General features: G+C 34.8%; 1 protein-coding gene across 1 annotated transcript in view; it reads right to left on the reverse strand.

The window, feature by feature from the left end:
• Positions 1 to 13,591, reverse strand: part of PDE11A (phosphodiesterase 11A) — a 1,463,629-nt gene that overhangs the window by 435,613 nt on the left and 1,014,425 nt on the right. Inside the window, exon 10 of the mRNA XM_053698495.1 lies at positions 1,167 to 1,217. Within this exon, the coding sequence (XP_053554470.1) occupies positions 1,167 to 1,217 (51 nt within the window). The remainder of the gene's footprint in view (positions 1 to 1,166; positions 1,218 to 13,591) is intronic.

Genomic DNA, 13,591 nt, shown 5'->3' on the forward strand with positions numbered 1-13,591 from the left:
AAAAAATGAAAATGCTGAGTAGTTAAAGGGGGAGGTAGGGAGGGTGAGGGGGATCACTAAACTACAAAAATAATCATTTTGGCTTAAGTTTGAGCTGAATGAGCAGTAAAATATCCCAGATATAGGGCTAGATTACGAGTGGAATGGTAATTACAGCTCCCGCTCATACACTATCTCTGCTCGGCTTTCACTCTTTGCGTGCATCGGGTAGCATGCATATTACAAGTTGAAAGTAAATCTTTTTTGCTTATCTGAAGTTACAATGAGGCCTATTTATCATATGTCTGTTGGACCTGATCCAACAGTGCGGATCAGGTCCGACAGACATTGCTGAATGCGGAGAGCAATACGCTCTCCGTATTCAGCATTGCAACAGAAGCTCACAAGAGTTGCTGGTGCAACGCCGCCCCCTGCAGACTTGCGGCCGCCAGCAGGGGGTGTCAATCAACCCGATCGTACTTTATCAGGTTGAATTCTGGCGATTCCTGTCCGCCTCATGAGAGCAGGCGGACAGGGTTGTGGAGCAGCGGTCTCGCCAGAAACACCGGGCGTCAGGCTCCGTACGGAGCTTGATAGATAGGCCCCAATATCTCCACCGTGTTAATGTACTCTCCCCTAGACTTCAATGGAGAGAGAAATGTGGAAAAAACCCACCAATACTTGCGCTCTAACCCGAATCGCCATACGCCCTCTACTCAGTTGCGTATTTATGTTTTGTGCTGCCCTAGGCACTCAAAATTCTGCTGCCCCCCCCTCAAAGGTTGTAGGCCTTTTCTCCACCTAATATGTTTTTGGGTCATTGTGTATAATGTTTTTGTTTTGTTTGTTTTTTAATAACAATAAGTTAAAAAAAAACTTACTAGACAAAAAACAAATATTGAAAAAAAAAACTACCATTACAAAAAATAAATAAAAATGCATAAAGAACATAGCGATCTTTTGATCATGTGTACACTCCTCGAGGTAATGACATCGATCCACACGTTAATTGGCCCTAAATAGGTCCTGAGAAGAAAATTGACCATGAATTTTATGGACTATATGTAGCCAACATAATCATTTCTGACAATACCTATTCTACTGCAAATAAATAAAACCAGATACTATTTTAAATATGTTTTATATTGTAACAGAAGCATAAATAGAAATATAAGTCATTAGCTTACCTTAAACTTATCAACTTCTGCTTTTGAACAAGTTGCATGGTAAGAAAGTACCTGAGTAAAAAAAGCAAATATTCTGATTATTTATATTAATGGTTTTATAGTCTCTAAACCTTATTCTTCCATGCTTCATCAAATAGCATCATATTAAATGGACATTAAAAACATTGTTTCTGTTTTGTATCTTAAACAGTGAGTTTCTATCCTATGTACCAGCCATGTACTGACAGCTACGTACTTCCTGTTAATTTCAAAATCAAAATAAAGTATCCTTTTTTATGCAACAAAATCATTTAAGTTGTGATAATTTAGTATATATTATATACATTTGTTGTGTTTTATACCCCTTTAAATGCAGCCCAAATTGGGCCAGATTACAAGTGGAGCGGTATTTACAGCATACATTATAACGCTAATTGTGCACTCGCGCTAACCTGGCGTGTGCAAACAGGTTACTTCTAGCCCATTAGTCTGTTGCGCAAAAGATAACCTCTTCGTCAATAGAAGTCAATGGAGGAACATAAGTGGAAAAAAAACACCCGACTTGCGCGCTAACCTGAACTCATGTTATCATATGCACTAACCCGACATGAAAATATGAATATTTCACATTCCAGTGTTCTGCACATAGCAGAATAAATTCTATTTATTCATAAATAAATATTTATATATATATAATGGTATTTTGGTACAATATATAGAGATGATTATATATAGGTATATACATATATATATATATAGGAATACATATTTAAAAATACATTGTACATATTCTGCTATATGCAGAACATTGGTATGTGAAATATTTACAGTAAATATATATTATACCAATTTATTAAATGAATATTGCATAAATATGGTTTTACATGTTTTCATTTACTTAACTGGAAAGGGCTCCAATGCATATATATATATATATATATATATATATATATATACAGTATATATATATATATATATATATATATATGTCTATGGGGGTCTATTCATATATGTGCGGACAGACATGATCCGCTATAGCGAACCATGGCAGCCGCACATCGATAAGTATGGTCTTAAGACCGCTGCTTCTTAACTCCTCTTTCTGGCAAGCCTGAAGGTTCACACGGAAACAAGGGCAACAGGGGCCATTTGGCCCTTGTTAAATAGACCCCTATATGTGTGTACATATGTATTTATGTGCCTATATGTGTATATATGTCTGTAAATACATATATAAATATGTACACATAGATAGACACACACACACACACACACACACATATATATATAGTGAAGATTGGATTAGCCATGTTAGTCCAGTAGATAAGATGCTCAAATAACAAAGTATTGCAGTATGCAGTGATACCTTTTTTATTGGACTAACATAATATTTCACTGCATACTGCAATACTTTGTCATTTGAGCATCTTTGATATATATATATATATATATATATATATATATATATATATATATATATATATATATATATATATATATATATATATATACATACAATATCCTCAGAAGTGCATTCTCACTAAATAAGATCAACTGCCAGGGTGCAGGCAACTCATGAATCCAGAGCAAATAACAGGCTTGCACTCACTAGACTTTTCTCATTAAGTGCCTTTAATGTGACATTTCGGGGATACCGCTCCCCTTCCTCTGGGTTGAAAAGACTTGCAGCTGCCTTTGCAGTTCCTTAACTAATCACCTTTGAGTCCAATAAGAGACAGATTTGTAGCAAGGTTAGGCATGTGAAGACTAAAATATGTATTTCCAATTTTCACAGTTGGGAAACCCACAATTTTCTGAGCAAACTTAGAAAAAAAGGGGCAAAATAAATAATGAAAGTATATTGCAATATGTTTTTTACAACGCATAATTAAATATTTTATATTAAATTCATGAGGTGACTTATGTCAAGTTAAAGGACCTCCCGTATTAGTTACAATGGGCTAGATCAAGCAACTTCAGAGCCCTGGTTGACTGTTGCATGTATCAAAAAAGTTGCACAAAACACATGAAAATTATATTTAAAAGTGCAGTTACAATCATAACACCATCTAATAAAAAGAATAAAAATTGCAATAAAAAGTTATGAGGTCTCAAAGATGTGAGGTCTCAGGTGTTAGGGAAAAAAAGGCTGCAAAGGGCGTTAAAATAGAGATACATACAAGTACGTGTCTAAATATATATGTATGTATATATATTCCTATATATCTGTACCTATATATAATTATATATATATATATATATATATATATATATATATATATATATATATATATATATATATATATATATATATAGGTATAGATATATATTTTACCAAAAAACATCAGATACATGCAGAAATATGTATTTATGAATAAATAGAACATATTCTTCTGTGTGAAGAACATTGGAATGTGGAATATTAATATTTCATGTAGGGTTAGCACACTTGAGAAAACAAAATTGTGTTTGCTTGACTTGTTGGGTGTTAGTTTTTTTCTACTTTTTGCTCCATTGTAGTCTATGGGGAAATACGTTAACGCAGTTGCGATATTCCAAGTTTGGCTTTTTGCATGCGTTACTTTCAACTTGTAATATGCACACTACCTGGCGAGCGCAAGAAGCTTACTTCTAGCAGAGTTAACATGCAAGTGGGAGTGTAAAATACTGCTCCATTTGTAATCTAACCCAATAAAGGAAAATTTAAAATATTGTGAGAATGTCAAAAAAATGTATAAATCTATTTATTTTTTAATTCAACATATCACTTTAATATACTTTTTACCTCTGTGATTACTTTGTATCTAAGCCTCTGCAGACTGAACCATTACTAAAACAGTACTTTTTACAAACTTGCATTTCAGCCAATTAGTGTTGTTTCATGAATAACTCCACAGGAGTGAGCACAATGTTATCTTTATGGCACAAATGAACTAGCACTGTCTAGCTATGAAAAGCTATTAAAATGCATAATAAGAGGTGGTCTTCAAGGGCTTAGAAATCAGCCTATGAGCCTACCTAGGTTTAGCCTTCAACAAAGAATACAGAGATAACAAAGCAAATTTGATGATAAAAGTAAATTGGAAAGTTGTTTAAAATTGCATGCCCTATCTGAATCATTAAAGTTTAATTTTGACTTGACTGTCCCTTTAAAATCTGGCCTGTTAGGGCTCCTTGAAAACTGGAATTGAGAAATAACTGCTCTAGAACATTGACTGAGAAAAGCTAAGCAGACATAGCTAGGGCTTCATTATTGTTATTGTTGTCTGAGTCTCCTCAACAGTTATGTTAAATAATCTTCCCGTCAAGAGAGAGGTCATTTTTACCTTTAAAGGGATATGAAACCCATTTTTTTTTCTTTCATGATTCAGATAGAGCAGAAACAACTTTCTAATTTACTACTCCTATTATCAATGTTTATCTTGGTATCTTTATTTGAAATAAGCTGCAATACACTACTGTGAGCCAATAACAATTGCCCTAAAGATACCAGCTCTTTAACCCAAAACAAACCTACAAAGACCCCCCCCCTAACATTACAACCCCCCACCCCCCAAAATAAAAAAGCCTAACAAAAAAAACCTAATCTAACCATTTCCCCGAAAAGGGCATTTGTATGGGCATTGCCCTTGAAAGGGCATTCAGCTCTTTTAGTGCCCATTAAAATATAGTGCTCTAATAAATATAAATATAATATAATATAATATAAATAAACTACCTATAGCCCTTAAAAGGGCCTTTTGAAGGGCATTTCCCTAAAGATACCAGCTCTTTTACCCCCAAAAAACTACAAAGTCCCCCCTTAACATTACAACCCCCCACCACCCAAAATAAAAAATCCTAACTAAAAAAAATCCTAATATAACCATTTCTCCCGAAAAGGGCATTTGTATGGGCATTCAGCTCTTTTAGTGACCATTAAAATAAAAAACCCAAATCTATAAAAAAAGCCACCCCAAAAATAAAAAAATAAATCCTATCACTAACCCCAAATTCGGTACTCACCATTCCTAAAAAAAGGGCCGCTCCATCTGCATCCAGCGCGGAATCATCTTCAATCTTCATCCTGGCGGAGCGGAGGCAGATCGACGGCGGGCAGAGGCGGATCGACGGGCAGGACAACATATTGTTATTGTTCAGATTAAATTATTATTATTATTATTTTTCTTTTTATTCCGCCAAGCTTTTTATTCAATTGCCCATAACTGCTTAACTGTTTGTGCAAAGCTCTTGAAATCAGGTATGATGGTACAGCCCATTGCTCTGCTACATCTCATGCAAAATTTAACTCATAGGTCAAATGCTCTGGCAGCCATATTGCTTTTTGCGACTAATTTTACAAACGCTTAAAAATCTTTAGCTCTGGAACTGCTTATGTTACAACTTTGAAACTTGCTGTGCTACTATGACCTAGACTTGCTATTGCTCAAGAGAAGTGCCTTGGTCACATGATGTGGCAGCCATCTTGCATTTTGCAAAAAATTTCAAACATCTTCTCTTAAACCGTTTAGTGCAATGATGCACAAATTTGCACACATGCTCCTTGCAAGGTCCTCTACCAAGTTTGTTCAAACTGCAATTTTTTCATAATCAACATGGCTGCCGTGAGACATTAACCTTTTTATCCACATTTAATTGCGTAAATTTGCACATTATGCATTAGTTTTATAATATTTAACAATGTTAGAGTGTAATAGACACATGATTACACATAGTCATAACCCTCAAAGACAAACTTGCAGTTAAAATTCGCACTGCGCAGTCGCCTTCGTCAAATAAAACATTTCCAAATTTTCATAAAACTTCTACAAATTGTAGAGGTCTATGGTGAGCATTGGTGTGTGCAATTTGAAAGCCATACATTGTATAGTTTGGCGGCCATTGTGTTTCGTATGCGCTGTTTTTAAAAACTACAAAAATCTTCTTCTCCGAAACTGATTATGACACAGGCGTGAAATTCGGTTTATAGAGTTATCTTATGACAAATTTTCAGATTTTTTCAAGAAAGGTCAATCGGTCCTGTGGTTTGACAGTAATTTTGAATTGTTCAGAAAAGCTTAAAGATATTTTTAAATTAATAATAAAACAAAAACATTTTACAAAAATGCTTTATTTTTGCCATGTTTATTAACATTTATTATGGTGAGCACTATTGTGCATAATATAGAGTCTTTATATCACATGATTTGGCAACCATCTTGTTTTGCACGGACATTTCAAAAATCTATTTTCTCCACAACCACTTATGTTAGTACTGTGAAACTTGCTGTATTAGCCTATATTGTAATCTAGCATCACAGTACAGTAGTTCATGTTGAAGGAATAGGTCACAAGCTGTGGCAGCCATATTGATTTACGCGAAAATTTTGACAATGTGTTTTCTTTGCAACCGCTTATGTTAAAGCTGTGAAATATGCTGTATAACCATATATTGTGACCTAGACTTACATTTGTTCATGTTGAAAGTGTTAGTCATTTGGTATGGCAGCCATCTTGAAAAACACCAAAAAATAAAAAACGTGTTTACTTTGCAACCGCTTATGTTAAACTGTGAAATTTGCTGTATAACTATATATTGTGACCTAGAGTTACATCTGTTCGTGTTGAAAGTATTAGTTATATGCTGCGGCAGCCATCTTGAAAAACGCAAACATTTAAAAAATTGTTTTTTTTACCAACTGCGTGTGTTAGAACTGTAAAAACTTGTTTTATAGCTTTATAGTGTGACTAAGCTGCTTGTATGCCATTGCAAAGGCTATGTGCTTGGCCACCTCTATTGCTGATTGCAGCTATATTTATTATTATTATTCTTTTTATTCCGCCAAGCTTTTTATTCAATTGCCCATAACTGCTTAACTGTTTTTTCAAAGCTCTTGAAATTAGGTATGCTGGTACAACCTATTGCTCTGCTACATCTCATGCAAAATTGAACTCATAGGTCACTTGCTCTGGCAGCTATATTGCTTTTTGCGACAAATTTTGACAAACGCTTAAAAATCTTTAGCTCTGGAACTACTTATGTTACAACTTTGAAACGTGCTGTGCTTAGTGCTACTATGACCTAGATTTGCTATTGCTTAAGAGAAGTGCCTTGGTCACATGATGTGGCAGCCATCTTGCATTTTGCGAAAATGTTCAAACATCTTCTGTTAAACCGCTTAGTGCAATGATGCGCAATTTTGCACACATGCTTCTTGTAAGTTCCTCTACCAAGTTTGTTCGAACAGCGATTTTTTCATAATCAACATGGCTGCCATGAGACATTAACCTTTTTATCTACATTTAATTGTGTAAATTTGCACATTATACATTAGTTGTACAATATTTAACAATATTAGAGTGTAATAAACACATGATTACACATAGTCATAACCCTCAAAGACAAAATTGCAGTTAAAATTCGCACTGTGTAGTCGCCTTCGTGAAATAAAACATTTCCAAATTTTCATGAAACTTCTGCAAATTGTAGAAGTCTATGGTGAGCATTAGTGTGTGCAATATGAAATTCATACATTACACAGTATGTGCTGTTTTTAGAAACTACAAAAGTCTTCTCCGAAACTGCTTATGAGACAGACGTGAAACTTGGTTTTTAAAGTTATCTTTTGACCAATATTCAGATTTGTTCAAGAGAAGTCAATTGGTCATGTGGTTTGGCAGCCATTTTGAATTGTTCAAAATTGCTTAACAATATTTTTTAATTAATAATAAAACAAAAACTGACAAAAATGCGTTATTTTTGCCATGCTTATTGAGATCTAAGGTGAGCACTATTGAGCATTATATGGAGGCTGTATATCTTATGATCGGGCAGCCATCTTGGTTTACACGAAAATAACGAATGTCTATTTTTTCTGCAACCGCTTATGTAAGACCTGTGAAATTTTCTGTATAATCTTATATGGTGACCTAGATTAACAATAGTTCATTAAGAGAGAATCAGTCACATGATGCGGCAGCAATATTGGTTTTATGTTTATCGTAATTATTTGTAATTCAATACTGCCTCTTTTGATTCAAATGCTCACAAAACACAAATTACTTATGCTAAACTCTTGAAATCAGGTATGCTGGTACAGCCTATTGCAATGCTACATCGCATGCAACACTGAATTCATAGATCATATGGTTAGGCAGCCATTTTGTTTTTTGCAACAAATTTTGAGAAATGCTTAAAATTCTTCAGCTCTGGAACTGCTTATGTTAGAACTTTGAAACTTGCTGTGCTCAATGCTGCTATGACCGACATTTGCCATTGCTCAACAGAAGTGCCTTGGTCACATGATGTAGCAGCTATCTTGCATTTTGCGAAAATCTTTAAACATCTTCTTTTCTTATACCGCTTAGTGCAATAAAGCACAATTTTGCACATATGCTCCTTGCAAAGTGCTCTACCAAATTTGTTAAAACTGTGATTTTTACATAATCAACATGGCTGCCGTGAAATATTAACCTTTTTATCGACATTTAATTGCGTAAATGTGCACTTTATACATTAGTTTTACAATATTTAACAATATTACAGTGTAATAGACACATGATTACATACAGGGCCGCCATCAGGGGGTGACAGGGGTGACTCCTGTCAGGGGCCCAATGAGCCAGGGGGTACTACAGCAGAGTGCTAATTGAGCATGGGAAATGTTATTACAAGAAGTAAAGTATTAGCATTTGAGAGGATTTCTTAGTGTGCACTAAACCACTATGCACAGTGTGAGACAGACGTGGCACTTTGTACAGTGTGTGTCAGTGGTAGTAGTTTTTTGGGGCTAGGGGTCCATAAAAACAATTTTTTTTAGCAGCAGTGTATTTATGATTATTTGACAATGCTGTAGAAATTCTATATTTAAAACCATGCAGAAATGTTTCCTCCTCAATACACAACCTTTTGGTAGATATGCATTTTATTTATATATATATATATATATATATATATATATATATATATATATATATATATATATATATATATTACATTCCAGTTTACCGCCCCTTCATGCAAGGACTTTCCAGATGCAAGGAGGCATTTTATCTAAGATTTTTACATCTGCATAAAATTGTATACTCTCAGACTAAGATTGCTCAGTGTTTGAAATGAGACAGGTTAACTTCAAACTGTTCAGTTTACACTACAGCTAGCTTAATTTTGAAATACATACCAACAAGCCTAAATCCTGGATTTATCCAGATCTAATAGTATGAGTACCACAGCTTATGGTCCCACCAAGACCATATAGAGTACAGCATTTTCAAAATCCATAAGTACAGCTGACAGCTGGGAAAATGTGTACTCTATATTTGTAGTGGGGCTCTTGGTTGGGGAAAATGGGGAAAAAACAAACAAACATCATATGTCAACCTTTTAAAGGTACTTTTCTTCATCTAGCCATCTACCCAGCTCATTAATGTACAATTTTGAATTCACAGAATTATTTTTGTTTGCACATTTACAAATATGATTCTTTAAAAAGTGATCTCTTAATTTCTAATTTTTTTTTATCATGCATGTCACACACTGTTGATTTAGGGGATGCAAGGTGCATAAATGTTTCCTCCTGTGAGTGTTTCTGTGGGTGTCTGTGTTTGTCTTTGTGCTTTGGTTTGTGTCTCTGAGTGCGTATGTATTTTTTATCTGTGGGTCTCTCTGTGAGAGTGGGTGTGTTTGTCTTTGTGCATTTTCTGTGGATGTCTGTGAGGGTGTGTGCATACGTCGTTGAGCTTTGTCTGTGGGTGTCTCTGTGAGGGAGTGTGTATGTTTGTCTTTGTGTATTTTCTTTGGATGCCTCTGTGAGGGTGGGTGTGTATGTCTGTGTTTTCTGTGGATGTCTCTGTGAGGGTGTGTGTGTATATGTATGTATGTCTGTGTTTTCTGTGGATGTCTCTGTTTGGGTGTGTGTTTTATGTGGGTGTCTCTGTGAGGGTGTGTGTATGTCTTTGTGTGTTTTCTGTGGATGTCTCAGTGAGAGTGTGTGTATGTATGTCTTTCTGTGTTTTTTATGTGGTTGTCTCTCTGTGTATGTATGTCTGTGTGTTTTCTGTGGGTGTCTCTGTGTGTGTGCAAGTTTGAGTTTGTGTGTGTGTGTGTCCATTGTATGTTCCTTTTTAGGACATTTTGACCTTACTACTAATTATTCACATCTTTCTACAGACTTTGAGACTAACAAGACCTTTCCGGAAGTAACCAATCCACCATTTAACCTTTAAATTATTGTTTAGGCAGTTCAGGGCCCTTCCTTTCAGCCACTGCATGCTGTTTTCATAATTTAGTTGTCATCTTCCTTTACAAAAAGTTAATCAGAACTCCATATTTTGTTTTCTAATTCTCCTTTTTTTTTTTTTACAAAACTGTAATTTACCTCATTACTTGTCAGGTCAATGTAAACGAGTGCTAAGTGTCTGTTTGGGTGTCTGTGTCTGAATGTGTTTCTTTGCGCGTCTGCTAGAGTGTCTATATGTGAATCCTTATGTGTGAGTGTGTGTGTGTGTTTCAGTGTATGAGTGAGTCTTTGTGTTTGTATGTTACTACCTTTACAACATTTCCAAGTTTAAATAGACACTTAAGAATAAAGTGCATATCCGTTTTAGTCACTTGGTCAAAAATTGCACATGTCAAAGGGGGGGGGGGGGTCCTGATCAATGGTTGAGTCAGGGGCCCCAAAATTTCTAGTGGCGGCCCTGATTACATATAGTCATAACCCTCAAAGACAATATCACAGTTAAAATTCGCACTGCACAGTCGCCTTTGTGAAATAAAACATTTGCAAATTTTAATGAAACTTCTGCAAATTGTAGAAGTTTATGGTGGGCATTAGTGAGTGCAATATGAAAGCCGTACATTACACAGTGTGGCGGCCATTTTGTTTCGTATGCACTGTTTTCAAAAACTACAAGAAATCTTCTTCTCTGAAACCGCTTATGAGACAGATGTGAAACTTGGTTTATAGAGTTATCTTATGACTAATATTCAGATTTGTTAAAGAGAAGTCAATTGGTCATGTGGTTTGGCAGCCATTTTGAATTGTTCAAAATTGCTTAACAATATTTTTTAATTAATAATAAAACAAAAACCGAGTTACAAAAATGCTTTATTTTTGCCATGTTTATTGACATCTATGGTGAGAATTTTTTGTGCATAATATGGAGGCTCAAACCCAAATGATTTGGCAGCCATCTTGTTTTGCGCGAAAATTTTGAAACTCGATTTTCTAAGCTTATGTTAGAACTGTGAAACTTGCTGTATAAACTTATATTGTGACGTATAGTCACAGTTGTTCATGTTGAAGGAATTGGTCACAAGCTGTGGCAGCCATATTGGTTTACGCAAAAAAAATTAAAATGTGTTTTCTTTGCAACCGCTTATGTTAAAGCTGTGACATTTGCTGTATAACCATATATTGTGACCTAGAGTTACATCTGTTCATGCTGAAAGTATTGGTCATATAGTGTGACAGCCATCTTGAAAAATGCATTAATTTCAAAAATGTGTTTTCTTTTCAACTGTTTATGTTAGAACTGCAAAAACTTGCTTTATAGCTTTATATTGTGAGTTAGCTGCTTGTATTCCATTGCATAGACAATGCGCTTGGCCACCTCTATTGCTGCTTGCAGCTATATTATTATTTGTTATTGCTTGTATTATAATTATTTTTCTGACATTTTTTTCAAATGCTTATAATAACCACAGCATAACTCAAAAACTCATGAAACTTGGCACAATGCTAGAGATCTATGCTGTGCATAATCCTTTGCAAAATACATCTCATAGGTCAGGTGACCTAGCAGCCATATTGCTTTTTGCAACAAAATCGTCTTCTCCAGAACCACTTATGTTACAGTTGTGAAACTTGCTGTGTGTTTTGCTGTACTGACCTAGAATAAAGTTTGTTCAAGAGAAGTTATTTAGTCACATGATCTAGCTGCTATTTTAAAATGTGCAAAAATCTTTAAAGGGACACTGTACCCAAAATTTTTCTTTCGTGATTCAGATTGAGCATGAAATTTTAAGCAACTTTCTAATTTACTCCTATTATCAAATTTTCTTCATTCTCTTGGTATCTTTATTTGAAATGCAAGAATGTAAGTTTAGATGCCGGCCCATTTTTGGTGAACAACCTGGGTTGTCCTTGCTGATTGGTGGATAAATTAATCCACCAATAAAAAAGTGCTGTCCAGAGTACTGAAACAAAAAAAGCTTAGATGCCTTCTTTTTCAAATAATGATAGCAAGAGAACGAAGAAAAATTGATAATAGGAGTAAATTAGAAAGTTGCTTAAAATTGCATGCTCTTTCTGAATTACAAAAGAAAAAAAAATTGGGTACAGTGTCCCTTTAAACATCTTCTCTCAAACGTCTAAGTGCAATGAAGCACAATTTTGCACATGTGCTCATTGCAAGGGCCTCTACCAAGATTGTTCAAACTGCGAATTTCCCATAATCAACATGGCCGCTATGAGCCAGTCACCTTTTTATCGTTGTTTAATTGCATAAATTTGTACTTTATGCATTATGTTTACACTATTTAACTATATTACATTGTAGCAAACACATGATTACACATAGTGATGACCACTAAAGGCAATATTGCAGTCAAAATTTGCTCTGAGCAGTCACCTTCGTGAAATAAAAAAAGCAATTTTTCATGAAACTTCTGCAAATTGTAGAGGTCTATAGTGAGCATTAGTATGTGCAATTTAAAAGCTAAACATTGCATAGCTTGGTGGCCATTTTGTTTCGTATGCACTCTTTTTAAAAATCTTCTTCTCCAAAACCGCTTATGGGACAGACTTGAAATTTTGTTTATAGAGTTATCTAATGACTTACATTCAGATTTGTTCAAGTGAAGTTGACATGTCATGTGGTTTGGCAGCCATTTTGAATTGTTCAAAAATGCTTAACGATATTTTTTAATTAATAATAAAACAAAATCCGTTTTACAAAAATGCTTTATTTTTGCCATGTTTATTGACATATATGGTGAGGACTGTTGTGCATAATATGGAGGCTGTACATCATATGATCTGGCAGCCGTTTTGTTCTGCATAAAAATTTTGAAAACCTATTTTCTCTGCAGTTAGAACTGTGAAACTTGCTGTATAACCTTATATTGTGACCTAAAGTCAAAATTGTTCATGTTGAAGGAATTGTTCACAAGCTGTGGCAGCCATATTGGTTCATGCGAACATTTCAAAAATGTGTTTTGTTTGCAACCGCTTATGTTAAAGCTGTAAAATTTGCTGTATAATCATATATTGTGACCTAGAGTTACATCTTTTCTTGTTGAAAGTATTGGTTATATAGTGTGGCAGCCATTTTGAAAAATGCAAACATTTCGAAAATGTGTTTTATTTCCAAATGCTTATGTTAGAACTGTGCTTTACACTGTGACTTAGCTGCTCATATGCCATTGCAAAGTCGATGCGCTTGGCCACCTCTATTGCTGCTTGCAG

The sequence above is a fragment of the Bombina bombina genome, chromosome 1 (genome assembly GCF_027579735.1).
Source record: "Bombina bombina isolate aBomBom1 chromosome 1, aBomBom1.pri, whole genome shotgun sequence".
Taxonomy (NCBI): domain Eukaryota; kingdom Metazoa; phylum Chordata; class Amphibia; order Anura; family Bombinatoridae; genus Bombina; species Bombina bombina.